Source organism: Aquila chrysaetos, chromosome 15 (assembly GCF_900496995.4).
Source record: "Aquila chrysaetos chrysaetos chromosome 15, bAquChr1.4, whole genome shotgun sequence".
NCBI classification, from domain to species: Eukaryota; Metazoa; Chordata; class Aves; order Accipitriformes; family Accipitridae; genus Aquila; species Aquila chrysaetos.
Genome location: NC_044018.1, coordinates 15,476,353 through 15,503,101, shown reverse-complemented (window position 1 = coordinate 15,503,101; position 26,749 = coordinate 15,476,353). Strand labels below are relative to the sequence as shown.

Below are 26,749 nucleotides of genomic sequence, written 5' to 3'. Positions count from 1 at the left end.
GCTGCAACCTCTGATGGAAGCAGTATGCTTTAGGCAAGGTACAAAAGCAATCTATCCTGTGGAGGAAAAGGGTGAAAAATGTAAAGGAAAAAGAATAGCAGGAGATTACGGTAATGGTCTTCCCAAGACAGGCCAGAGGTCCATTTGCAGAAAACAGGTTGTATTTGAGTGCTCTATGTCGTGCCACCTTAAGGTAGCTCAGATGGATCATGCTCTAGCAATGCTACACTTCCTGTAGATTAGACAGGGAATCCAGACGTAACCACCTTTGTTATGGATGTCTAAGGTAAGAGAGGCAGCCGCAGGATATGGTCCCACTTAAAAAAGGTTGCCTTGAAGTCAGGCAAGTCAGTCTCTGTCCTTAAAGTCAGATAGGTACATCTGGGCTGAATATAGGAGGGTTCTTACATTAAACACCTTTGCATTGTATACCATGGAGACTCCAAACCTAATGCTATCTCACTAACACTAACACTAACAAACCAACTGTTGTGGTTTAACCCCAGCCATCAACTAAGCACCACGCAGCTGCTCACTCACTCCCCCCCACCCAGTGGGATGAGGGAGAGAATCAGGGGAAAAAAAAGTAAAACTCGTGGGTTGAGATAAGAACAGTTTAATAGAACAGAAAGGAAGAAACTAATAATGATAATAATAATAATAAAATGACAATAGTAATAAAAGGATTGGAATATATAAAACAAGTGATGCACAATGCAATTGCTTACCACTCGCTGACTGATGCCCAGTTAGTTCCTGAGCAGCAACCTTCCGCATGCTAACTCCCCCTGGTTTATATACTGGGCATGACGTCACACGGTATGGAATACCCCTCTGGCCAGTTTGGGTCAGCTGCCCTGGCTGTGTCCCCTCCCAACTTCTTGTGCCCCTCCAGCCTTCTTGCTGGCTGGGCATGAGAAGCTGAAAAATCCTTGACTTAGTCTAAACACTACTCAGCAACAACTGAAAACATCAGTGTGTTATCAACATTCTTCTCATACTGAACCCAAAACATAACACTATACCAGCTACTAGAAAGAAAATTAACTCTATATCCCAGCTGAAACCAGGACACCAACCCAGAGGCAGGACATCTTTCTACTCAACTGATGCCATATAATGAAAACTGTGACCGGGTGAGAAAGGCTCTGAAAAGTTGTAGTCCTGTGTTGGCACCTCAAGCAAAACAAGAACAGCTGGACCTATGTGCTTCCTCTCTGCAGGAATCCCTTCACATAGGAATAATTACATTATGGACATTGCATAATGAAGAGGAAACAAGTAAATATGCTGGAGCCTACTACAGTGAACAGATTTTCTCTTGTCACTATCTCACTTTTTGCTGATTTCCTAATCTTCCTGAATTAACTTCCTGAAGTTAATTTAAAAATGGACCCTGCCAGTCCGGAGTATCAGGAGGTGTTAATTTTTCACAGAGTAGTTAATAATCCTTCATCCATCTGAATGCAGGAGTATCTTTAAAGTCTGACGTACTCAATAAATGATTCACAAAATTGAGCTTTGAATGTTCCCTTGATTTAACTTCTGGGGAAAACCAGCCCTGTGAGGGTAACAGAAACACCAGTCAGGATCTTCCACTGACAGAGGTGGATCTCTGATGTCCTCAGCCATGTCGCTGGATGCTGGGGGAGATTTGTGGCACAGGTCTTGAGACCCTTCTCTCTAAATTGTTCTTAAACTACAAATCAAAAAAACAGAGTCCCAAAGCATTCCTGAGGGCAGCTGGTTGTTGCTGTATCAATCTGGCAGTGCTTTACCACCAGCCTAGCAGCAATGGCATCTTCAGGAGTATAAAATAAACACTTGCAGTTAATGTTAGGACCTGTTGCTCTATTCTTCTGGGTCAGCCAGCCCTGTGTGGAGCATCTGCTGATGACATAAACTGCAGCCAGGGATCTGTAAAGCTTCACCCGTAACATTGCACTGCCTGGAGAAAACCTGTATGACATACCACAAAAGAGAGCAATAGATGCCAGGCCACTGAGCCTGGTTTAGGCAAAATACTGAGGGAAGTAGGAGGAAAGGCACGGAACCTCTAAAAGTGTGATATTGTTACATGGTGGAAGAATTTCAAAGCCAATCCAATTATTTTAATATTAATTAAAGCCCAGTTAAACCCAAGGGATTATTAATAAGTTTTACAATATTTCTAAAGACTTTTAAAGCTTTCTATATGAACAAATACTAAACTTGCGCTGCAGGAATAATACGCTCCTGTCCCATTGCATTCTGTGATGCTTCTGCCCAAGAATTTGAGTCAAAAGCTTCCTGTTGTTCTGCATGTGCTGTTTATCTACTAGTCAGCAAAGTTGTAGCGTATTTTGATTGGTTTTTATGACTGCCTCCTTCTTCCTAGAAGTAGTCCAGAACAGTGTGTAGCGTTAGTGAGAAAAACAAATCACGTGCAATGAAAGGCACACTTAGCTTTCCCCTCCTCCTTATTTTCTGAACTCCTGGATAAAATCCAGCAGGGAACTGCTTCCAAAGTCTATTTACAAATTTGTGTTTACTTTTACATAGACGTAGTCTTCACTACATGTGAGCCCTGTGTACTCACCCAAGGAACTCAGAACCTTTGTGAACATTGAGAAATTCAGTTTCATAACAGTAGTCTGAGGTTGATACTCTTTTCTCTATTTTATATTTAAAAAACAGAAGCAGAGTGAGGTTAGCTGGGTTGTGCAGCAGAGCACAGAAAGCCTGCAACAGTGCCAGCCACAATGGAAGTTTCCAAACTTCCTGACCCACCCCTCAGATGTAGGATTGTTTTTCTTCTCCTGTTGTTTCCACTCCAGAAATCTGATCTTAGGACACAAGGTCTGTCCTCTCCGTATTACAAACAGGTATGTTCCACAAAATGACCTAAACTTACTCCCTAAAAGGCTCTGGCTAGCAAATCCCTTTAAAAAACTATGAAGACTACATATAAGAGAATGATACATTTTTTCTGCAGTTAGTAATGTGCATGTGAGGCTGTAAGATTTGTCTGCATGAAAGGTTAGAAAGAATCATAGTAAACCTATCTGTATTTTTTTTTTCCTAGATGGACAAAGTAGAAAAAATCCCAAGTATATTTTAATTCACTTGCACTTTAATGCAGGCTTGTTACCACTCTTTCAAACCTGTCATGAAGCCGTATCTTAAAACTTGATGTGCGCATTACTGTGTTGGTATACTTGGCTGACCCTGGATGGTAGCTTATACATGAGTACTTAGATATCAGTTCTGACTTGAAGCAACTTCCCTATATGGCAAAATTTAACCTGCCCTGAATAAATTGCATTCTAATGGGAGGCTTACCACAAATCAGTGGGCAGGGGAATGGGAAGCATCACCTGCAGCTATGATACCGACAGGGAAGAACGTCTGAGTAAAAGTCTACAAGCAAACACAGTGAGTAAACAGAATAAAAAGCCCAGCTGATTTGTAAAGGTCAGCCCCAGATGTGACCATTACCTCCCACCTGCTGCGGCGACCTTTATGCCACACTACGGAGGCAGCTGCATTAGACAAATGGACAAAGGGTTCAATTCACAACACGAAAGGCTCATACAGCTTTGCAGTGTACAGCACCCAGTTTTGTGCCTGTCATCTTCCTAACCCCATCCCCACTCCTGAAACTCGTGCCCAGATTTACACAGAAAACAAATGGGATCAGGGAAATGGTCCTTTCGAAAAGCTCCTCTCAAGCTTCTATAAGGCATTTGTATGTGACCTATGGCAAAATTTACTAGCAAGTGAAAACACACAAACTGTGCCCGGTGTTATTTAAAGAGCAGGCAGCAGCACAGCAGTTATAGCAGTTTTTATTCCTGTGTACTTCTGCGTGCTGCAAAGCCTGAGGATCCAGCGTGTGTCACAAACCCAGTTTCTCAAGCCTGTAAACAAGACTGCTCCGGGTTTGGCTCCGCTGCCATACCTGTTTGACCAGAATACGTCTGAACTAAGACAAGAGCTTCTCAATTGCTCCTGCCTTTTTTTCCTCCTGAGGGTCCTCTGTGTACATAACGAAGCACGTACCTGGTGTCTCAGAATGAATATCAATAGGGCGGGCATCAGCTCTGTCTGTTCTCTATTTATCACGAAAACCCCAAAGTCCCCGGATTCTTCACGGGTGCAAATCCCATATTCTGCCGGCTCTAGCTCTGAACTCCTCTGCCTTGTACTTAACAGCGAGGCTCCGGATGACCCAAAGCTTCCCGCAGGGCTAAGCCCAACGTGCGAGGGCACGTGCGGTGCAGGTACCGCAGTCGTGCAGCTCCGCTACCCGCCAGCTTTCTGCCCCTACCCGTGAGGAGGAGGCAGCCATTCTAACCCTCCTCTGGTGACAGGCTTGCACGGCCTTCCTCAGCGGCGGGGAGGAGAGCGGCAGCCGGCAGCCCCCATTTCCAGGCCTGATGGGGAAGCCGCCCTGGGAAGGAGAGGGCGGGGAGGCCTCCGGGTCTGGAAAGGCCGATGCTGCGAAGGAGGGCGTGAGGATCGGGTGATGTGGAAACATCACCTCATGAAACGCCTTTTGGTAGCCTGGGGTAGTTCCTAAGGGGAACATTCCCAGGTGCGGTGTTAACTGCAGTCATTAAAACACCTGCCAAAAGCAAGCAGCAGGCATTGTGGTGGGGCCACCACGTCAGGCAGCGGAGGCGGCTGTCAAACACGCTCCTCGAGCCCAATGGTTTGGTGGAGACGAGGAAACGGCCTTTATCAGCCGTCAATAGATGTGTCATAAGATTTGAGATAAACAGCTGATAATTCTCTGATTAAATTCTCTGATTAGTGAGTGACTAATGTGGGGTTAAGAAATGGGAAGAGCTCAGCAGAAAGAATTCAGACCTGATGTAAGGCACCGGGCTGGATGGGTGTATTTCAAAGACCGGCACTGGAGTCTTGCTCGTTAACCCAGTGCTGGGACATACGCAACGAGGTGCCTGGCTAAATAATTTAACTGCCGTGTAGCGTTTCACCTCCAGTCCTTATTTTTACCTTTACTCAAACTCGCTTCAAACGTAGTCAGCAAACCACCATGTCTGGGCTCCGCTGCAGATCCCAGCAGTCCAACAGTTCCTCTTCTCCCACTGACACTTAGCAAGAAGATTGGACAGAAATGCCAGGATATTCTCAGGTTTTTAATTTAGAGGCTGGATTATTGCAAAGCATTCAGCATATGTCTGCGTTTTAAAATCATTTAGGAACTTGAGGTAGTGCGAAACGCAGCTATCCCTATTTTCAGCAGTGAAGGGGCAGGGAGAACATGGTGCCGCCCCGGCTCCCACGCTGTCCCCGGAGCAATGCAGGCTGGGGGGGCCGGGCAGGTGAGGAGGCTCCAAGCTGCTTGGGATCTTCCCACCCCGCATCTGTGCCTCTCTCTCCGTGTGACGCCTTGGGACCCCAGAGCTACCAAAATGCTTGAGCATAATGGCTCCTTTGACTTGAAAGCAATGGCGCAGGCCCAGTTGGAGTGAGGTGATAAAGCAGCACTGGTTTCTTGCTGGGCCTTCTGCACTTCATACGATAAAGCTTGGCTATGGTTTTCATGTTGCGAAGTACTTAAACTGTGCTGATCTCCATGTGCTGTAGCCCCCCATGTGGCCTCCTACAGACCAGCAGCTATATTTTGGTAGCCTTCTTGTAGAAAGTAAATGTAGACAGCAATTCTTTGGCTTGGTGGGTTAAGACATCAGGCCGTTTGACTAGGAACTCACTACTGCAGTTTCTGACAGAGCTCTGTAGTTACATTTCTTTGACATTATTTATTGATGTCCCAAGCTTCACCTGACTCTAGTTGCACCTCTCCGGGAAAACTTAATGTTCTCAGTCAAACCTGACTATTCCAGATACTAGGAAATGGTTTTCTTTCTTTAGGTCATTTAGAAAGGTAATTTGGTCATCTGCTGAATTTAGGATTGTCATCTTATCTTAGAAGAAGGTGGCCCTCCTTCCTCTTTGTTGCTTAAAAGACACTCTGTAGTGGAGATAGCATCCCCTCCTCAAAGGTACCGTCTCCAGGTCTCTGTGAAAGAACAGATCAGCTGCTCTGCACTAGAAACCCACACCACAGAGAAGATGTAAGTCACCTCTGGGCATCAGAGGTGGGTCTCATAATTCTTTTGTAAAATCAGATGCTCCTCAAGGGAAGAAATAGGATGTTTCTGTCTGGTATTAGCAGCAATGAAGCACACATGCAGTGTGTACTTAACTACATTAAGAGGCATGATTACTGTAGGAACCAGATTTTAATTACCTGAGTAATTCACAAATGAGTAACTTTGTTTACAAGATCTGTTGCATCAGTGTGATGAGTTAAACACCAGTCAGGTGATGTCGTGAGACCGAGTCGGAAGTTTGAGACTGAAGAGCCTCTTAGGTCACCCAGCCCATCCCTTGGCTACTCTGCCACGCTTCCCTACAACTCGTTTCTGCACTATTTTCTTAGTCAGATTCAAAACATTTCATGTAACAGGGTTTTCACTACCAGTTTCTGAATTTTTTTACACTGTGAGATTTCATTGCTAGGAAAGAGGTCCTGGAAGTGCAGCTTCATCCTGCTGTGTGACTTTGTCACAGAATAATAGAATACAAGGCTGGAAGAGACTCAGAGATCATCCGGTCCATTTCTATGCCTACAGGCAAATTCAACTATAATTAAAACATGTCTGAAAAATGCATGTGCAGCCTGCTCTGAAAGATCTGAGCCTCTTCTGGCAAGCCATACCAGACCTTGCCTACTGCTGGTACTGTCAAGTTTTCCTAATGCGTACGTGTTTCCTGTTGCATTTCATGCTCACTGCATCTCCATCTCTCCCAAGGAGACATAGATTATGTTTACCACCTTTTCATTTTTCTTTGCAATATTTTTATATAAGATATGTTTTTCACTCTAGTGAGAGTATGAAGTATAGACTAATCTGTTCTCCTGCAGATATCATGCCATAATATCTGTTACCTCTGAATCTCCTCTTGTTTTATTCCATTTTCTAACAGCTATAAGAAATCTCTTAATTCTTAAACGCTTCATATTTAGCTGGGAAAAGTACAGCTTGGCTTAATGCTGCCAGACTGGCCAAGATAGGGTCATAAAGCATCTCTTTAGGGGTCAAAAGGCAAATTTTGCTTTGCACCGCAAGTTACCGTTTTCTTATGAATATTAATGAATTTACCTTGACAGCTTAGGAGGATATTATTCCTGTTAGACATCAGGAGAACTGAGCAACAGGGCTTGTGATATGTCCGCACTCCTGGAAGGAAGAAAGCTCAGGTAGCTCCAGAGGAGATCTGGATCTCTTGGCTACACTGGTGCTAGTGAACAGTGGCAGTGCCCATCCTCCGACTTTGATGCTACCTGGCGTGGTCTAGTCACCTCCATGCTATTAAGCTCCTTCAACCCTCAAAACCAGTTGGCCCCATTCAGATGCCTGTTGGAAATGCTGTGTGCTCATTCCCAAGCTGGGAGCTGCTAGCTGGCTGGGGCTGCAGCCATGCCATGCGCTGTTCTTCCAGTGTCAGGGCACAGATCAGAGCGTCCCAGTGCCTCTGCCTGTGCCTTGACTCTGTTTAGTTTTCTTGTACAGGAACAGCCCTTGCGTCCTATTTCACTAGCTTAAGTGCAAGGTCATCTTTTCCCTACATTAGCTTTGATCTCTAAGGTCAGCAGGGTGACTACAGAAACTGGCACAGCTGAAGAAAAGATGTGATGCATTGTGTCTGCTTTAAAATAATTTTTACTCATGTCAGTTTGCATTTCCAAGCCTACTGAATAGGAAAGGCAGACAGTTGATTTATAACAGTCACTCTAAACAATGGACAAATATCATTCAATAAATACTAAACTTTTCCATTAATTGCAGGACTGAATGAAAGCTCCTTAGGGTTGTTTTTCAAATGCTAGCAGGAGAAGAGATTAGACAACCCTAAAGATCAAATACTTAACTGCAACATTAACTGTACTTTTAAACTGCTGGCAGAGATCCTGGAGAGTCGCGTGGTTGTTACACCAGTACACAAAGAATGTTTTACAGGACTGTCTCTGATCACTGTTTTTCAGAGGAACTGAATGCACCGGCAGCAGCACTATTGTACAATTACCAACTCTGTTGCAACGCAGTGTTGACTTCTCTGCTAATGAACCATACTGTTTTTCTGTGGCAGTTCCTATTATTGTGTTTCTGAGATTGGTTTTAAGAACCAACCTTGATTGGTTTTAAGAAAGAAGGAAAAGGAAAGAGAGAGGGAGAGAAAGAGGGAATAAAAGCGAGGGAAAGAAGGAGAGAGAAAGGAGGAGAAAGAAAGAGGAAGGAAGGAAGGGAGAGAGGGAGGAAGGGGAGGAAAGGAGAGAGGGGGGGAGGAAAGGAGAGAGGGAGGGAGGGAGGGTCAGTTTAGTCCTTTCATGAATACAGATATTTGAAAATAAATGTACTCATCTGAGCTGTTTTTCAGTTGAGTGGGCTCCAGACCAGACTGCAAAGGCTGGGGAAAGAGCAAGAAGGGGTGAATTAATACAAAAACCCCTTGAGACACTCTGCCAACATGTTCCTGATGTTTGGAGTAAGGAGGCGGCACTTCCCAGTATACTGCCTGCCCTCATAGCCGCTCCTTCCAGCCTCAAAGCAGCTATTCTAGAGGCAGCAGTGTGCACAGGTGGCAGATTAGTACCCTAACTGGTTCTTGTTTTGCACAGCTGATTTCCTTTGGGAAATCTGGAGGCTACAGCCAAACTGTGGAGCAGGCATTTTCCAGGGAGTGAACCCAGTTGTTCCCCAAACACTACATCCAGCCGGCACATCTGGGTTTCCTTCTTACATGGTCAAGACATGGACGGGGCTGGCACCTCTCCCTCGGGAGGTGGAAGTGCTCCTAGAATTACAAAAGCAGCAAAGACTAAAGACATACCCTGAGACCCACACCTCAGACTGTGTAAAATGGGATGAAACTGTGATATTTCATGTTCTAAAATATTTAGTGTTATCACTGAGCAGTCAACTGCTATGATATGTTCAAGCCACCATCTTGGTCAACAAAGCAGCAAGATCCCTCTTAATCGCAAACAGGCACATGCAGCAGGAAAATATAATTATATTAAATCCAGCATTTGCATACAACACACATCTGTATTTCAATTAATAATTTAGCCTGCAAGAGTATTTCTGTTCATTTAATTATTGGTGCAATAATGCCAATATTTTTGTTCTGCTTCTGAGAATAGAAAGGGTAGACTTGTTAAAACAATGGGCCGTATGGGAAGAGATCTGTTTCTGATTCTGATGCTAGACTTCCTTTGTAATGCAGAGTAAGTCATTTAATCAGGGTGTATCTCAGTTTCTTCATTTGAAAAATGGAATTAATAATACCTCCTGGCCCATAAGGTTGTTGAGAGACTCAGTAAATTGTATTTGAATAGCGTGGTGCAATCCCTAATGGAATGCTCAAGTGCAAGGTATTATCATGAACAGAGAAGGGCTATGTGCCAGAACTCTACTGTCTTCTCCTCATGGTGCCACCCCAAACTTACCTTTCACATCACCCACACAAAATGTTATTCTAATTATACATATAACAGAGTGTGTGAGTGACTGTAATGAACATTAATGGAACTCTTAAGAACTGCACCTACCAGAACTGGGTGAATTTATTTCTGTAATGCTTGTTTTTCTATTTCTGATTCCTCCTTATTTGTTATTGTTTCATTAGCTGTATTTAAATGAGAAAAAGTTCAGAAAAGAGATGATTTCATGTCTTTTCTATTTGCTCAGTAAGACTCCACAGAGTATTCTGGGTGTCATATATCTTGAGAATGATAAAGAGTACAATGAGTTTGGTTTTTTTCTGGTGAGCATTTGTGCTTGAAAAATTTTAAGAGTTGAATATAAGGGAATATGAATGTTTTCAGAACACACACCACCAGCAAACCTGGCCATGTTTGAATGTTAATTTTTCTAAACACCAAAGGGATATCTTTCAAGTGATTTGTTCATATCATCATATTTATCGACACTGTAGAATTAGTCCTTTCAGTACAAAATTTCACTATGGAATAAAAAATAGTATAAAATGCAGTACAGAATTTCTCTTCAATAACTTTTCCTTTTAATTGAAACATGAATCCCATCATCTCCAGCAACACTGGCAGCTTCCCCTTTTTACTAGGTATTAATTTATTTCAATGTGTCTTGCAACTGTGTCTTCTTTAAAAATGAAGTCACCATTCACTCCTACTTCTACGTATACAGAAATAGGTTGTCACAGTAATTGTGTGCCACCTCAGCTTTGGGGCTCTGACTCTGAAAGTGCAGCCACGCTGTTGAGGCTCCTGTGCTGCCTGTCAGCAGGGGACTACTCAGGGAATAAAGTCTGGTATGCAGCCCCTGCACTGCAGGTTGCTTCAAAGGGGCTGAAATGTGCTCTTCTTGTCCTACAGAATTCCTTTTCCTGTCCTACTGGGTATTAGAGGTCTTCCTGTACCACGAACAGATCTAGGGATGCTGCCATATGAAAAGATCTTTTCCCTAGGCAGCAGAGGGGGATTACAGCTCTGCCTCTGTCCTTTGCATTGGGCATCCCCATCCTGCAAAAGAATAAACAGAGCTTGTTGTGGTCCATGCTTCTTCAGAGTTCACAGGGATTTTCTGCCTCCAAGCTCTCTACAGCTGATGAAACAGATCCTACTAGCAGAGGATTCAATCCTTCTGCAAAAACCCTGAAAACTGAGATGGTGGAAAGAGTACAGATAAAAAGTGAGGATGACACAAGGGCAATGGAGTCACAGGAGAGGTATTCATTAGAGCAGCTGGGTTTCAAGGACCATAATTGAGGCCTGGATACATTAACTTCTGTGCATAGTTAATTAACTGTATTATTCCTCATTATTCTTTTTTTCTTTCAGATCCCATTGATGAAAGATCCCGGTTGGATTCGAAACGTCTGGACTCGCAATCTAAATGTAGGAATTTAATTGTTCGTTTGCTTTTTAATTCCAGTGCCTTAGGGCAGGCCTAGCTTGAAGCCTGATGGGTCATTGTGAAAACAGGGTAAAGCAGTGGTTAACTCTTGTCCACCTTCTGGTACCCAGCGCAGCATGTCCAAGTGTCACTCTTTGGACACTGTGTTACTATATGTCCACTGTGGTATTATTATTGCTGTGAAAGGTTGGGTGGCTCTGTGAAACCGGTGGCCCTCACGTGTGATCAGTACTAGCAGGATAAGAATGGAAACACCACAAAAATTTGGAAATTTGGCACTTGACTTGGGCAATAAGCACAGAATCAGCAAACCTCTGGCAAATGTGAGATGCGAGACTTGTCCCAAGCCAAGGAAAACATGCCCAGACACCCCTGCTGCTGCTCTCCTGGAGACCACATCTGTGAGGTAGTGGTCTTGGGACACAGCCATGAATTGGACAGAAGAACCACGCAGGAGAAGTAATGAGAGACGGAGAATGGCAGTTATAGAACTACCACTGCTGAACAATTGGTGAAGGAGGGAAAAGAAGCAGATCCATGATACAACCTGATGATTTCCTAAGTGACTCTGGACTGCATTCCTGAGTGACCTACTCTTACGGTGATGTTGGGGCAGAATATTTAGAGGCTGACGTTTTTGAAATCACAGGTAGGACCACAGCATTTCTACCCAGCACCAAGCAGAGCCATGTAGACACATCTGCTTAGCTGAACTATTGAAGTCACCGTACAGCTCTGCATAGGTTTCACAGGAGACGTATTAGCCTGGGTGGAGTATAATGTTAGCATAGCTATACTGCTATCTCATGTAGATCCCACTCAGGTGTTTCCATACAACCTACACAGTGCAGTGTAGGATATACTCTGTGGTTCATGGATGAACCTTCCTGATCCAGGAGTCTACGGTGACTTGCATGTAGCTCCTTGGTGTGCTAGCTGGTTGGTAAGAGCCTGGCAGCTTTTCAGTTTGGGTCTGGCAGATGTAGGTCAAATTTGCCATGAAGGTATGTCAACTTTTACAAATTGAGGATCTAGCCTTTACGATGAGTTTGATGTTAGCAATGTCATGTAAACTGGACAGGTGGGTAAGTCAAACAGGCAGTGTGAAATGAGGGTGAGGTTAGTTGCTGTTGGCAGGGGTTGGGTTTGGACATCCATTTCAGTAGCTGAGCTATGCAGACAGAAAGGGACCTGGGATTTCAAAATGCTGGTACAATAAACAGGGAAGGAACTCCAATTAGCAAAGGACAGCACAAAATCTGAAAATTAAACACATGTAAAGCAATACTATCAATGTGATCTTTCCTTTCCAAACTTTGGGAACATTTGAATCTGCATTCAGGTGAGATTCTGAACTTTGCAAGAACATCTCCTGGGTAACCAAAACATGTTATGTGAACTTGTACTGTAACTTTGAAAGAACTGAGGATAATGCATTCTTGCAGTAAATTATACCTTAAGAAGAATCAGTTTATGTTTTATTTGGGCAAAATTTTGAATTAATTTTTATGTATCATTATTACACTATTTGTCTTAGATTTCTCATAACATAGTACAGAAATACAGGAAGAAGAGGAGGAGGAAGGGTTTTGTAACATATATATGCTATATTTAAAGCATGCTACACAAAAGGGAGATCATGGGAAATTAGCAAAGCACTAATAATTAAAAAAATCCCAAAGATGTTGCAGACAAAAGACATGTTTGCACTAAGCTCTGTGTATGTCTGTACAGACACGTTAGCAGTATGAAACAGAAAGTGAGAAAACCGTATCAAACTGAATCTGCCACAGGAAGCAGAATTACACAGGATAAATTACATCTGTCCTGGAAAAGGTAGATGAGCAATCAGCACGATCCCAACCCCATGCAAGCAACATGCAAAACATGCAGGGTGAATGAGCTGGGCCGTCACCTAGGGCTGCAGGGGAGGGGCATCTGATATCACTGGGATGACTGCACAGGGAGGCTTTTTTCTTTGTGCCCAAATTGCAGTGTGGGGGTGGGCATGGGGAAAAACAGGGTGTCTGAAGAGTTCAGAGCAGAAGCAGACATGTACCTTGACATGACTCTGAGCTACGTGTGGGTATGATTTTGGTTTTTATTCGATTAAATAGAATTATTTTCTGTATTTTCTGACCAGACCTTTGTCTTTTCTTGTACCATGGCAGAGCTTAATACAAAGCAGTATCTGTTTGCCTGTTCCTAGTCTTGCTTTCTAAAAAAAAATTCCACCTGTTTCAAATAATGAGCAAGACCCTTTGCTTGTGTAATAGAGTTCACTGGCTTGAATGGGATTATGTTGCTTTGTGTGAAGTGAGCATCAGGCCTGATACTTTTCAGACTCTAAATTCACTGGGATGGGAATTCTCTTTGCGCATGATATGGTGAACACAATGTCGCTGACGTGCGAATAATAGTAAAACAAGCTAATGTTACTTTTGTGGGCAGAAGCTGCTAGGTTTGAGAGACTGTTCACGGTATGTGTATTTGTCTGCAGTAGATAAACTGTACAGTAAACTGTAACGAGGGTAGCAGGAATGAGACAAAGTCTCTGATGAATTCTCAGATTTGCATAACGGAATATGTAAAGCATACAGACTGCCAGGACAAAAGCTTTCTACCCCAGAACATGGTAGACCTAATGAAATTGATTCCACTAATTTCACTGAAATAAATGATTTCCATAGACTTATGCAAAATGCTTGTTTTAAGAAACACCTCTGCCACATATATGGAACAGGGATAAAGGATTTTCACAGCGTGCTAATTCTTGAATACAGCCATTTTCTCAAAATAACTCTGAAACATAATTTTTAAAAAGAGTTCTTGTATGTATGTGCAAGTGCTTCTAAGCTTTTTTCAAATTATGAACAGAAATACATGGACACGGAGTTGACCCTCATTGGCTTTTTTGTAAGGGCAGGATCTAGACAAAGATACATAGAGCAGGCAGAGTTGATTACACATTCATTTACAGTATTTTAATACTGGACTAACTAAAATTGTTTCAACTTTCTCAGTTCAACACTGAATTAGATTTCCTTATCATGGATCATTGCCTCCTGAGAGCCATTCAAATACATCAAATACATACTTTCTGGGCAGATTACATAGCCATAATAACCCCACTTTAAGACAGGTGTTTCACTTGCAAAAACTTTAGTGCATTTTATACTTCGAGACTCTATATATTTCAGAGTCCTTGTTCAAATATTAATATTAGATTACTGAAACTTTCCATTAGGGTAAAACTCTAATTTTCGCTCAGCTTTCAACACAACAGCAAAAATCAGAAAAAGGAAATACTTCCTTTCTCCACAGACTGTAGGTCCTCCATTAAATACCTTGTTTTCCAAATACAAATTGGCTGATATACTCTTTGTCACAGCAAACCTTAGTTTAGTTTTCCAAATAATTATTTTTAGACTGATGGACATGAAATGCTGTTTATTTGTATTTCTAAAATAATATTCATTACTATGTTCAGGGATTGTAGTGCTATAACACTTCTGGAGAGACTACACTCATTTCAACACCAAGAATATTTTGAAGGAAGGATTTACTACTGTGTTACCAGGGACACTTCTCCCTCTCATAGAAATTTGAACATGAAACTGAAATAAAGAAGTACCATTTTCATGATTTTGCAAAGCCGATCACATCTATTAACTATATTAGCATTCCAGATGTAGAAATCATAAAAATGAAGCCAGTTCCTCAGATAGTGTCACGTAGATATGCATGTCCTTACAGAAGATGTAAAGACAGACAGCAGGTACAAAACTGAAATAAATGACAATGCTCCTGCTTTAACATACCTGACTTAGAAGTACCAGTGAGAGTTTTTTACAAGTCCTCAGCCTAAACCAGGAGAGTGAACTGCTTAGATAAGCGAAAGACTGCAGTAAACAACCTTATTTACTGATTAATTGCCCAGGCTTGATGCAAGTAAATAAAGAGAATTTATTGTCCTGTGCCTGAATGTGCAGGATTTAATTCTGTGCCTCAAATTGTTTCTAGGATTTCAACACAATCTTGATCATTAACTTTATGAGTAACAATATATTTCTGAGAACAAATCAGCCCACAACAGTAAGATTAAGTCAGCTCTGACAGCAAGCAAGTCTGAAAAGATCTTTTGCCAAATATATTTTTAAACATTATCATTGTTTCAAACAGCTCAAATTTTGCCTGAAGAAATTATTATCACAAGCATTCAAAGGATGACTGTACTTCAGAACAAGCACAGTCCTTGGCATAAACCGTAATCACTAAAATCCCCAAGAACGGAATTGCAAAGAAAATACCTCTAAGATAGGTTATCCCAAAACAGTATCTCACCTCTCCCCGTGAATCACCTGATCCTGAGTCTAGAGGTTAAAGTTCAGAGAGATCTGAAATCCGTGCTGCCAGATTAAGGTGTCCTCACAGCTTGGCACATGAGGAGGAATGAGAATACAATGTGGAAAGATCTGAGGGCCGAAGTTCTTGAACAGACTTGCACCCTTATGGCTGCCTCGCTGTTACAGAAAGCCTTGCCGAGGGAACGCGGGCAACCTTCAGGCGGAGGTGCAGAATCCACACCTGCTGCACAGGCTGAATCGCGAAAAGTGGAAAAGTGCCCTTTGAAATGATACACACAGATGTTTTAAAAAAATGCCCTAACCTGGTTACATTCTACCACTTCAAATATTCAAGAAAGTTGAATCTTAGTGTGAGGGGAAAAAAAAAGTAGCAAGGGGTTGGATTATCTTGCTTTTTTCCAGCAAAATTAATAAGATAGGGCTGAAGAGGGGAACTTTTGGGCAAAGCTTGCAGATGCCTCCCCCATCAGTGCACTGGCAGGGGAGAAAGCAGCCAGGGTCTGCCTCTCCTCCTGACAGCCTGCTCATAATCCTCTATCTGCCTTTTTTTGAGGGGAGATTAAAACCTTTTTCATCCAGTTTATATGACAGCCTGAACTAATGACAGTACCTGAGATAGTGCAGAATTTTCTGACTTCAAAGCCAAGTAAACCTACTTCTCATAACTACGAGCAAGGGACGCAGTAGCCCCTTCATTCACCAGGAGCCACACAGAGAGCAACCACTTTTATAACCTGGTCTGCACAGAAGTGAAGAATTTTTCTGTCACAGTGAGAAGCACCAAATGTTGTTACTTCTATTATAAAACTGATTTTAGACACTTCACTTCTCAGTGGAGTTACAGAATCAACTTCAAGCTGAGCTCTATTAGCACTTAATGCTTTGACTACTGTAAGAAAAAGCTTTATACAAAATATCTCTTTATCTTCCTATTATCTTAAATTGGCTATAGCTGTTACATCTTTGCCAGCTGCAAGAAAGAGGGACTAGTTTGAATAGTAAGGAGGTAACAATACAGTGAACTAATCAAGATATGCTACTTCACAACCCCCAAGTAATAACTTTCAGAACCTGATTGCAAGGATAATTTAATATTGGTAGGCAATCTGATGTAGAAATTGCAGACATGAGGCTGAGAGGAAAGCAACAAACTTCTCAACAGAAGGAGTTTGTTTCCAAATATCTTTTCTTCTTCAGGATTCAGATTGCTATTTTAGTTTGCAAAAGTTGCAGGAATAGTAAAGAAAAGATTATACCCGGGGAAGTAGAGCAGCTTTGTTTGAAGTTCTCAAAGCGTGTTTTGTACTATTTTGTTCTAAACAAATAATACTGATGATCTTGCTTTTGATTTGCCGTGCTTTGAAAACAGTATTCTGGGCAAAAGCTTTGCTAGTCATGCATAGATTTACTGGACTGATGAAAAGCTAGCTTTTGGGCTGGAAAGCATTTCAGTCCAAAACAGGATGGAGGGATTTTCCATGGAGTTGTGTATGATCTCTCATTTCTTGTACGTGTGTGCATTTAAACATCAGTATGTATTTTGACCGAGCAGAGTACAGGTCTGCGTTTGAACATGCCTATGCAGGAATTCTGGTCTTTGGCTGAAGAAAGAACATGTTGATGATTTCACTGTTATATCCACTGTGATTGCTTTGCTTTATCAGTGCTCAAGATTTTCTAAGCTTTCTGAGATTCTATTTACAGAGCTCAAGCTTGGTTATTTACAGATTTGGAGCTAAATTACTTTCAGATGAGATTGGACTGGTACAAGTGGACATCCAGCAGGGTTGATCTATTTAGCCTCTCTTGTTCCTAATTTAAATATTCCTACACTCTTTTGCTTTGGCCATGTTTGGATCATAGGAGTCAATAGATGCCTCTGTTTCTCAGTAGCCAAGTGTTTTGTAGCAGAGAACTGAGTTTTGACTGTGGAAAGAACTGTTAGGATATAAAGGAAGCATTGAGGTTTTCATGGTTTTGCAAGGCTGGATGTGAATCTAGAGGAAAAAGAAAGGCTCTTTTGAGAACCTTCATCATCAAGACTTCTTATATTCTGAGAAGTAAAAAAAAAACCAAACAAACTTGTCTGGTAGTTCGTCGGCTACAGATCCCCTTTTTGGGACTATATTTTCAGTGAGGGGCAGGGGGCAAGTCCGAAAGTACTTGGTTCAAAATGAAGCTTGGTTAGGCAATGCAAGCCCTGACGGCACAAGAGCTAATAAGCATGTTATCGTTACAGATGAGCATTTTGGTACATGATCAGTGCCTCCTGCCCTGCCTGTAATTCCAGCTGCAACAATTCCTGGAAAATTACAATCCCACACTTGATTATTTGACAAAATAATCCTCTCAGTTTGCCTTTTCACCCGTCACTCCCCTGCCTCATTGATGACTTAAACTTTATAGTACTTCTGATGACATCACAGTCCTCCTGAGGATGATGTCATCATCTCACCTCTTAACAGTGAAACCAAAGAAAAAAGATAAGAAATTATGTCAGAAGTGTATTGGCTAGCATGTGTAACTGTCAGCAGACAATTAGAATATTTGGGAACTGTGACCATATGGAAAGCAAAATCCAAAAGCTAACGTTGGCGAAGCGAAAGGAGCTCAGGCGGGGCAGACTTGATGGCTGGTGCAGGCCAGAAGCATCTGCCTAAATGTGGCAGATTGAACACGCTGCCAAAAGCAAGATGGTTCCATATTGAATAAAGTCTGCCCTGTATGGCTTTCTGTTGGACAAGGACAGCATTCTTTTCTTTTCAAACTAAAAGTTGTTCACTACTCAGATCTTCAAGCACCTGATACTGAAACAGTGGGAACAGTCGATCCCAGGAATAGAGACAAAGCAAAACCAGCAGGACAGACAAAACTGGCAACAAGTTAAAGTTGGGGGGGGGGGCAAACATTTTAGAAATCTCTGCAACTAAATAAGATCTACTTACACTTTTAAAAAAAATTTCTCAAATAAATCAAGTACTAAGAGGCAGAATAAATGCCAGGATTTAGATGCTCCAATAACCAGCACTACTGTGCCTTCAAATGAAGGACACAACGAAGTACTAGATAATTGGACTTGAAGGGAAAAGAAAAAGAAAGAGAAAAAATAATGTGAACTAGACAGAGAATTCAGTAGATTGTCACAGGTAACTGTAGGTACTGTATACAAATATCTACTTATGTTAGGAGAACTATTCCTTTGTTAAGATGGTGGGACATTTAATTAGGTAATTACAGAATCAGAGTCCATCTACTTTCTGATGTTTACACTGGAATAAAACTAGATCAACTCTTAATTTATATTGCCTGAGCTGCTCCAAGTTTAATACTAATACAGACAATGTCAGCACCAGACTCCAGAGCCATCTTTGCTTATGAGTTCATTATAAATTAAAAGCTAAAAGCCCAACTTTTCTATTTACTGAATCATTTTTACAGGCACAGTGTGCATGCATTAACAATTGCAGTCATTCATAACCCAGGTACTATGTGCCTGAACATGAACTCCAGTTTTAGTGGGGGAAATGCCAGACATTGCTGATAATGCAATAAATAATTAACTTTTTCGTTTGAGTGGTTATTTTGCTCACTGGCAAAATACTTGCCAAGAAAATCTAGTGTCTCAAGCTAGAATTGAATGCCGCTTTTTTTTTCCCCTGCATGAACTTATGTAATGCTCTCTAGGAATCTGTTCTTGAGTTTTGTTAGACTCTTCTGTGCTTGTAGACTTTTTTTTAACCCAGTTTTATTAATTTACAGAAGACTACACAGCTCAACTTTCTTCTTACTTGTATCTTCATAGTAACTATGAGCCCAGATCATAGGCTAGAACTCCACTGTGCCAGAATGGTATGAACACAGAGTGAATATGTAAACTATAAGCTCTTTGGGACAGGAATCGAGTTAGGTAATAATGGACAGATATAAACAGTCCAGCAAAGGAGTGGAAAGAAAAACTTTCATGAGCAGGTCCTTCGAAAGTTTGTGGACAGTTTTAATTCAAACCTTGGGAAACAAACTTGTGTTGCCCAACACAATGCGTCAGAAAGAAACCTGTCAAAGGGGAAATGTTACAGGAAGAAAACGACAATAGTTCAGAACTTCATCATTCCTGAGTGTGTTTTGGAAATGACACTGCCAGGGACTGTTCTCTTGCGAGCATGCCCCTGACTGTACTCCCTCAGCCATCTAGTTTTGTGGGTAACTCCAGATTACTTTTTAGGAACCATCCCTGACCATACGGTCCTCTAAACTCTGCACTGGGCTGAGACAAAACCACAGCCATGACCATGCTAAGGCTTGGATGGTATGGAAGATCATGTACGAGTGCTTGGTCCTCTATATAGATGTAACTGATGAGAATAGTTATGAGCTGAAGTGCAGCAGAAGACAAGTAAGGATTTCCCAATCAGTTGGCAGAGGTTGTTCCAGAGAAGTAATCTGAGGAACACTGCCCTGCACTGTCGTCACACTGTCAGTAAGAACAGAGTAAAAAAGCGCAGAAGGACGAAGATGGTGCCCTCCTGTTAAGGGAAGCTTACTGTTGCTGTGCAAGCAGTTGGCACCTTCCACAGCATCTTGTGTATATCAGGGCTATATTTACACTGCTCCGTAAGAAAACATGACCTCACACATGGAACCATTAAAAATGTAGAGCATTATTCTGTGGGTTATGTCAAGCAGCAGATGGTTGGACATGATAAATAACTAAACACGATACAGTACTTCCAAAGCTGAGGCCCTAGCTTCTGGATTTCTGAAAGAAGCAGAGAAGGGTGGGTGCTGCTGAGGCTGTGGAAAGACAATGGTTTTGATTCAGTGTGTTACGATCATGTTTTTATTTTAGTATACTAGTAAAAGACCATAGTGGAACAATATGTTAGAGCAGTCCTGGATGGCGATGGCTGGAGGATACCACTCCCTTGGAGGCAACAGAGTACGGGATCGTGTTCCACACAAATGTGGTGGGCAGAGCACTGGTCAGGATCCACAGCCAGCACAGACACAGCTTCTTGTATTTACATCAGGGATGGGATTATTTACCAGCGTCTCATCGCCTACTGACTGCCCACTGACAAGGGATTAGATAAAATAGGCCTGGGAAACAAAATGCCAGGTATTTCTGGGCTCAGCTGCATATTGTTTTCTCTTTGGGATTAAGTAAACATCCTTGTTTGTTGTGCCCAGGCAGAAACTGTCTTCACTGACTTTTTTGTTCCAAAACCAAGGTGAACTCATTAGCGTAGCTGTGTAACTGGGAACGGAGGACAACAAAACCGTGAGTGTGTGCCAGGCCCCGTCACCCAGCGGTTCCGTTGTAGTTGTGCACTGTGCAAAGACTAGCCGATGTGGAGACAGAGTTAGCAGAACTACAGGAGGAAGATGTGCCGGAGAAAAACAGTTTGAGGGATTTCAATTGGGTGATGACCTAGAGGAGATTGCACTGAGATTGTTTTACAGCTGGAAAGTTAACAGAAAACGGAAGGCTGAAGCGCTAATTTACTCGACAAGGAACTCTTCCCAGGCTTCAGCTGTGTGTACGTTTTTGGGGACTAGAACATGCAGATGCATGAAATCCAGCTCTGAAAAACTTGTTTTCAAGCCTAAAATTAGCAGGCTTTTCTTCAACTAATGAACTTCGATCCTTTTTTTGGTGCATATTCTTTGTCCTCTTTTTTCCGTGTTTGTTCCTGCTCATTTGTTTTGCACTTAGCACCGCCCTCTTCTGCCTTCTGTGAACAGACTTGAAAAAGCCTGGAGGATTCCTCTGTCAGCTAATTTTTATCACAGACATCCACTTCCCTATTTAGTTGTGTAAGGCACTCTGCGTAAAAGCAGGTTACCAGTATGGTTTAAATGGGAGGGAGGCACTACCTGCTGGAAAAAGCTTATTTCACCGCATTTATTTACAGCGGTAAAGCATACGACGCCGAAGGAAGCGCTTCCTACGGCCACGAGCGCCGTGCTCCGGGAACCCCAGCTCCAGCCGGTGCCTCTCCAGGACCTGCCCATCGGTCTGGGCTGGACGATTCCCTCTCCCGCGCTCTGGTTTTCCCGTCTACAAACCTGACTACAGATGCCTTCTTTGTTGAAAGCATCTGCCTTTCAGCTGAAATGAGCTGGTAAAAACCAGAAGGTACTTCTGCGATTACCATTTCAAGCTTGAAGTAATGGTTTAAATGAGCGAACAAAACCCACTACCCCGAGCCGCCGAAGCTCCCCGCCGGCCAAAGCACAGCAGCGGGCGGCGAGACTGCCCCCGCCGCTCTCCGGGGGGGACCCGTGAGCGGCGCCGCGGCCCCGGGCCGGCGGCCGCCCTCCCGCCCGCCGGCCGCGGGATCACCTCAGCGCGCCGCCTCCCCGCGCTGACTCAGCGCCGCCAGGCCGCGGCGACCAACCGCCGCCGCTCCGCCCCCGCGGCCCGGCCCGCCGGCCGTTACGCGATCACCCGGCTATCGGCCCCGCTGATGCGGGGGGCGGCGGCGGCGCTGCCCGGCCCCCCCGGCGGTCGGTAGCCAGGCAGGCAGGCAGGGGCCGGCCCGGCCCGGCCCGTCCTGGCCGCGGGGAGCTGCAGCGTCCCGCTCCGCCGGCTGTGCGGGTCGTCGCCGCCGCCGCCGTGCCCCGGCGGGAGGCGGGTCAGGCCGGGAGAGCTCCAGCGCCGGCCCGGGCCGCCCCGCCCCGCCTTCCCCGGGCGCTGCCGTCCCTCCTCCGGGGCGGCTCCGCCGGGCGGCCGGGTGCGTCCCCGTGGCCGCGGCGGGCGGCGCGCACAAAGGCGGCGGCGGCGGCGGCGAGCGGAGCCTGCGGGAGGCGGCAGAGGTGGGTGGCGGGGCTCGGGGCGGCCGCTGCGGGGGCGGGAGGAGGGGGAGCGCTGCTCACCGGCGCTGGGCTGGGCTGGGCTGGGCGGGGAAGGGAAGGCAAGGCCAGGCTTGCCCCGCCGAGCCTTGGAGGCGGCGGGTCCCTCCGGCCTGGGCATCCCGCCGGTCCTGGCGGGGCTCCGGGCGGCTGCCCGCAGCACCTGCTTTTTCCTTGCCGAGGAACCTGGTTCGTGGGAGTGACAGCAAGCAGCGGAGCTGTTGGGTTCGTCTGGGGTTGGCGGCGCTTTGTGCACGGGGTTAGAGGGGAAGGGGAGATGTGGTGCTTTCCTGTTTCACCTTCAGAGGGAGGTCCCCCGCGCTGGGCGGCTGCGGGGAGGTGTCGGTGTGGGGTCCGTGCTGCTGCCGAGCTGTGTGAGCCTGCGGAGTCCAGTGCCCCCCTCTGCGCCTCTTCCCCTTTTCCGTTAGAGGTGGTATCTTGCCTCCCTATGGCTGGCAACCGCTGGTGCAGATCGATGCATTAGTACCACTGCTTTGCTAATATTTTCCCTGAGATGGAATAATGAGAGCGGTAACAGGCCAGAGGGATTTAATGGCATAGCAGAGCCTGGCTGGCAGTACGGCAATTACTACATATGAAACTAAACTTTCAGATATTTCGGGGTTCTTTTATGCGATTCCCCCGCCTAACAGCTCTTAGTTTTTCTATTGATTAGTGTATCTCCTCTACCTTCAGGAAGAGAAAGTAAAAGAGAATGTATCTTGTGGAGAGCGGGGAGGAGACAAAACTGTGCAATATTTTTGTTATCTCTGTCAAAAAGAGGAATTGCGTAGAGGCCTGTAATAATAACAGGATCTCAGCATCGATGTTGCAGACTAACTAGCAGATCATTTTTCCTTTCACATGTAAAGTCATCAAGCTTGATAGATCAATTGACCTCTGATTTGGATCACCGTCTGGAGAGCATTTTGGGGTGGTTTGTTTATTTTATTTTCTGTGTGGCTTTATCTGTGTCTCTGCTGTCTTAGGAAGCAAATACCGGCAAATGTTTAGTGTACATAGATGAGGTTTTGTTGTCATCAGTGTACCCAGTTAGAAGTCAGGTGGATGTACTCCTATTACAGTAAAATGAGCTTAATTCCATGAAGAGAACTGGAGAAAAAGTGGGGAGACAGTGAAGGAGATAAGATGGGAAAGACTCAACATAATTATGTTATGATTTTAGGCATAAAGCCATGAAAATATCTTCTAATGGTTTTAGATACTTTCTGCTTTTCTGATAGCTCCAGTTCACTAATGATAGTATCTATTTACCTGATTTAGTGTGGTCTGTTTGTAAGGGAGTTGGGCAAGTTTTAGTCTTTGGCCTTTTTCCATACCTGAGGATGTGCAGGTACACACATTTGTTTATCTGTGAACACGCATACACACAGCAATCATCGAAAACAGTCAAAATACAGTAAGAGCTTACTTTAAACTCTGAAGATGCGGAACATGTAAAGTTATAGCCAAACAAACAAATTTGTTTTCCACTCCCACTGAAAGAAAGGACACCAAGTCACATGAGGTATCAGCACAGAGTAGAGCTACTGCTGTGCTTTTATGTTCCTCCTCTGACATCAGAACAGTAGCACAGGGCAGCACAGTACGTGCCGTGTATATACCACCATATATTCTCCAGTTATTTCAAAAGTTCTTGGTTTCAGGCATCAGTTTGTAGTTTCCGATTTGTTGTAAAGTTTGATCCTATTTATGCAGTGTTGGTCCAAAGCAGTGTCAGCCCTTGTGTACGTTCCCTCAAAGTGCCTCTGTGAGGAGGGAAGCACTGTACAGCTGGGAAGCCGAGGCACAGAGAGTTGAAGGGAGATGTGGAAGGTCTCCCAGGAGATCTCTGGGAGAGGAGGAGACAAGTCTTGAGATATGATTTCAAGATTGCCTGAAATGCCAAAAGAGGTGTCCCTGGTACTACCCACCACCCACTCTTTCTCAGCTTCTCTCTTTAGTTGATACTAGCAGTTGTATGGGTATGTGGTGAGTCAGATCATCCCACTGATCCATCTGGAAATTATTGTTGTATGGCTTTAGTGGTGTAAGTTTTCAGTGCTGACACCAGGGCAAGATTTGGGAGAGCTGGGAATTTGGGAGGTTGGTGTGGGGACCATGGTTGTGCACTTCAACTGGCCATGAAATAATTCTCTTGGACACTTGAGTGCCAGCCCTGACTCTGGTACTATAGGCCAGTCCTCCCTTTGTTTGAACATGAGGGTTCATTACAGGCAAGTTTTGAGTCTTCAGTTTGAATTTTTTATTTCAGCTGCTCTCAAGAAAATATTCTGTCTTTTATAGGGACTTTGTGAAGTACTGGACCAAGTAATGTTTTGACTATTTGAAAGAAAGTGCAATACCAGAACCAAGTGAATAGTCATCTCATAGTCAAAGTCTGGAGTGAGCGTGAGTGAGTGGGTGGGTTCTGGGCGGGACTGGCAGCTTGGAAGATAAGTTTGACATTTGATCCATTTGACTCTCTGGCCATTATAAGAAGACACAGTTTTTGGCACTGGCCTTGGCTAACTTGGAATAGCAGTCAAATAGTTCCTAATAGAACTAAGCCCAGAATAATCCCAACCCTAAAATATTTCTGGAGATTTGGCTGGCAGGAAGCAAAATGCTCTTACTCTGGTGTAGAGCCAGCCATGTGCTGCATGTTGCTTTTTGATTTGGGATGTACATGTGAATTGCACCTGTGTCCTGATTGACCAGATGTATTGTCAAATCACCTGCAGGAATGTGGTCTGTGACTATGGGGATGTCTGGAAGAAATGTGCACATCATCAGGTTTGGACAGAGTTTGCTCTCCTATTTACAGAACAACCAGAATCACGCTGCTCAGCAGAGTGCTCTGGAGTTCTCCCTCAACAACTTGTCCAAATCAGGGTCATGGCTGCTTATGGCTCCCTTCCAGGTCATGCATCCAGGTTTTCTTTCCCCGGAAAAAGAATATGCGAGGAGAGTGCTTGTCTATGTCTCACTCTGATGAGCTTGGCATGCTGGAGTTGAGATATAGCCACAGTGATAGACCTCGCTTGAAACCAATGGAAGTTAAACACCCTCTAAGATCTAAGCCTTTGTAACTTGCCCAAGACAGTGTTGGAATCTTGTAGGAAAGTAGGGACCTAAACTGAGGTCTCAAGTCCTGTGCAGTGCCTTCACTGGTCCTCTAGAGAAAGTAAATCCAGGCTCTGATTTTTGCTCTGAGAAATGCATAACTTCGGGGTTTTGGCTGGGAATTTACTCAAGAAAATGGGATGGGAATTCATGACAGTGACCTTGGGTTGGATTGATGTAGGAGCTAACAAATAGTTAAGAAAAAGGCTTTCAAAAGTTCTTAATGATTAATGATTTTCGGTTTCCAACCCAAAGTGAGTTAAAATATTAAGAGGTTTGAATGTGATGGTCTCACGACATTAGTGGCTTTACAATGTGTTGACCATTTACTAATAAACAGAAGTACCTTTTTGAAAAATGATAGAATGCTAGTTATTATGAGCTTCTGTAGTTAAGTCATCATTACTACGGTTGTGGTACAGACATGAAGCGGTAAGCTTAATTTTGAAGAAATCCATCTAGGGAATCTTCACCTGAAGTACTTCCTTCTCTCCCCTGCATTTTTATCACTTTTTTTAGAACGTGACCTCTGATACTGTTTTTCATGGTAAAATATATGTCAATAGTAAAATTCCATTAATTGCTGTAGAGGGAGCTGGTGTTCAATGCTGCAAACAAAACTGAATTGCTTCAGAGTCAAGAAAATAAATGTTTGATATGTAATAAAAAAGTGGCACTAAGCACTTACCTAGGAGTCTTTGAAATATTGTCATTTACTTTTTTGTAAATGAGGAATAATTCTCTTGAAGGTGCTACAGTGATTCCTAATTATAGTCTGGTCTCTCTCAAGCTTTGTGTCTTCTAAACAGAAGCCAAGGGCAGATCAGGGGACCAGATGGATCAGGTCTGTAAAACTGTCATAGTTTCAGTGTCAGCAGCAGAGCTGCAGCGATTTATTTGAACTGAACACTGACCCATCAATTTTTGGCTCCCTTTCACAATTTCGCAAGCTGTAAGGAGGAGTTCTTAGGAAAGCTGACTTGTTTTGTGCTTATTGTCCTGGTTTCGGCTGGGATAGAGTTAATTGCTTTCCTAGTAGCTGGTATAGTGCTGTGTTTTGGATTTAGGATGAGAAGAATGTTGATAACACACTGATGTTTTCAGTTGTTGCTGAGTAGTGTTTAGACTAAGTCAAGGATTTTTCAGCTTCTCATGCTCAGCCAGCAAGAAGGCTGGAGGGGCACAAGAAGTTGGGAGGGGACACAGCCAGGGCAGCTGACCCAAACTGGCCAGAGGGGTATTCCATACCATGTGATGTCATGCCCAGTATATAAACTGGGGGAATGCTGACTGGGGGCCACTGCTCGGGAACTGGCTGGGCATCAGTCAGCAGGTGGTGAGCAATTGTTTTTCTTTGTGCTAAGCATTTGGTTTGTGTTATGTTTACCATTGCTGCAAATCTTACTCTCATGGCCTACAAAACCAGTGCGCAGT

At 43.7% G+C, this 26,749-nt stretch overlaps 1 protein-coding gene across 10 annotated transcripts in view; it reads left to right on the top strand.

Moving 5' to 3' along the window:
- LPIN1 (lipin 1) overlaps positions 1–26,749 on the top strand; it is an 84,540-nt gene that overhangs the window by 12,520 nt on the left and 45,271 nt on the right. For 2 of the 10 annotated variants that reach the window (XM_030037486.2, XM_030037488.2), the window contains exon 2: positions 10,895–10,951. In XM_030037486.2, the coding sequence (XP_029893346.1) occupies positions 10,895–10,951 (57 nt within the window). The other 8 variants (XM_041128870.1, XM_030037491.2, XM_030037493.2 and 5 more) reach the window with 8 other exon arrangements.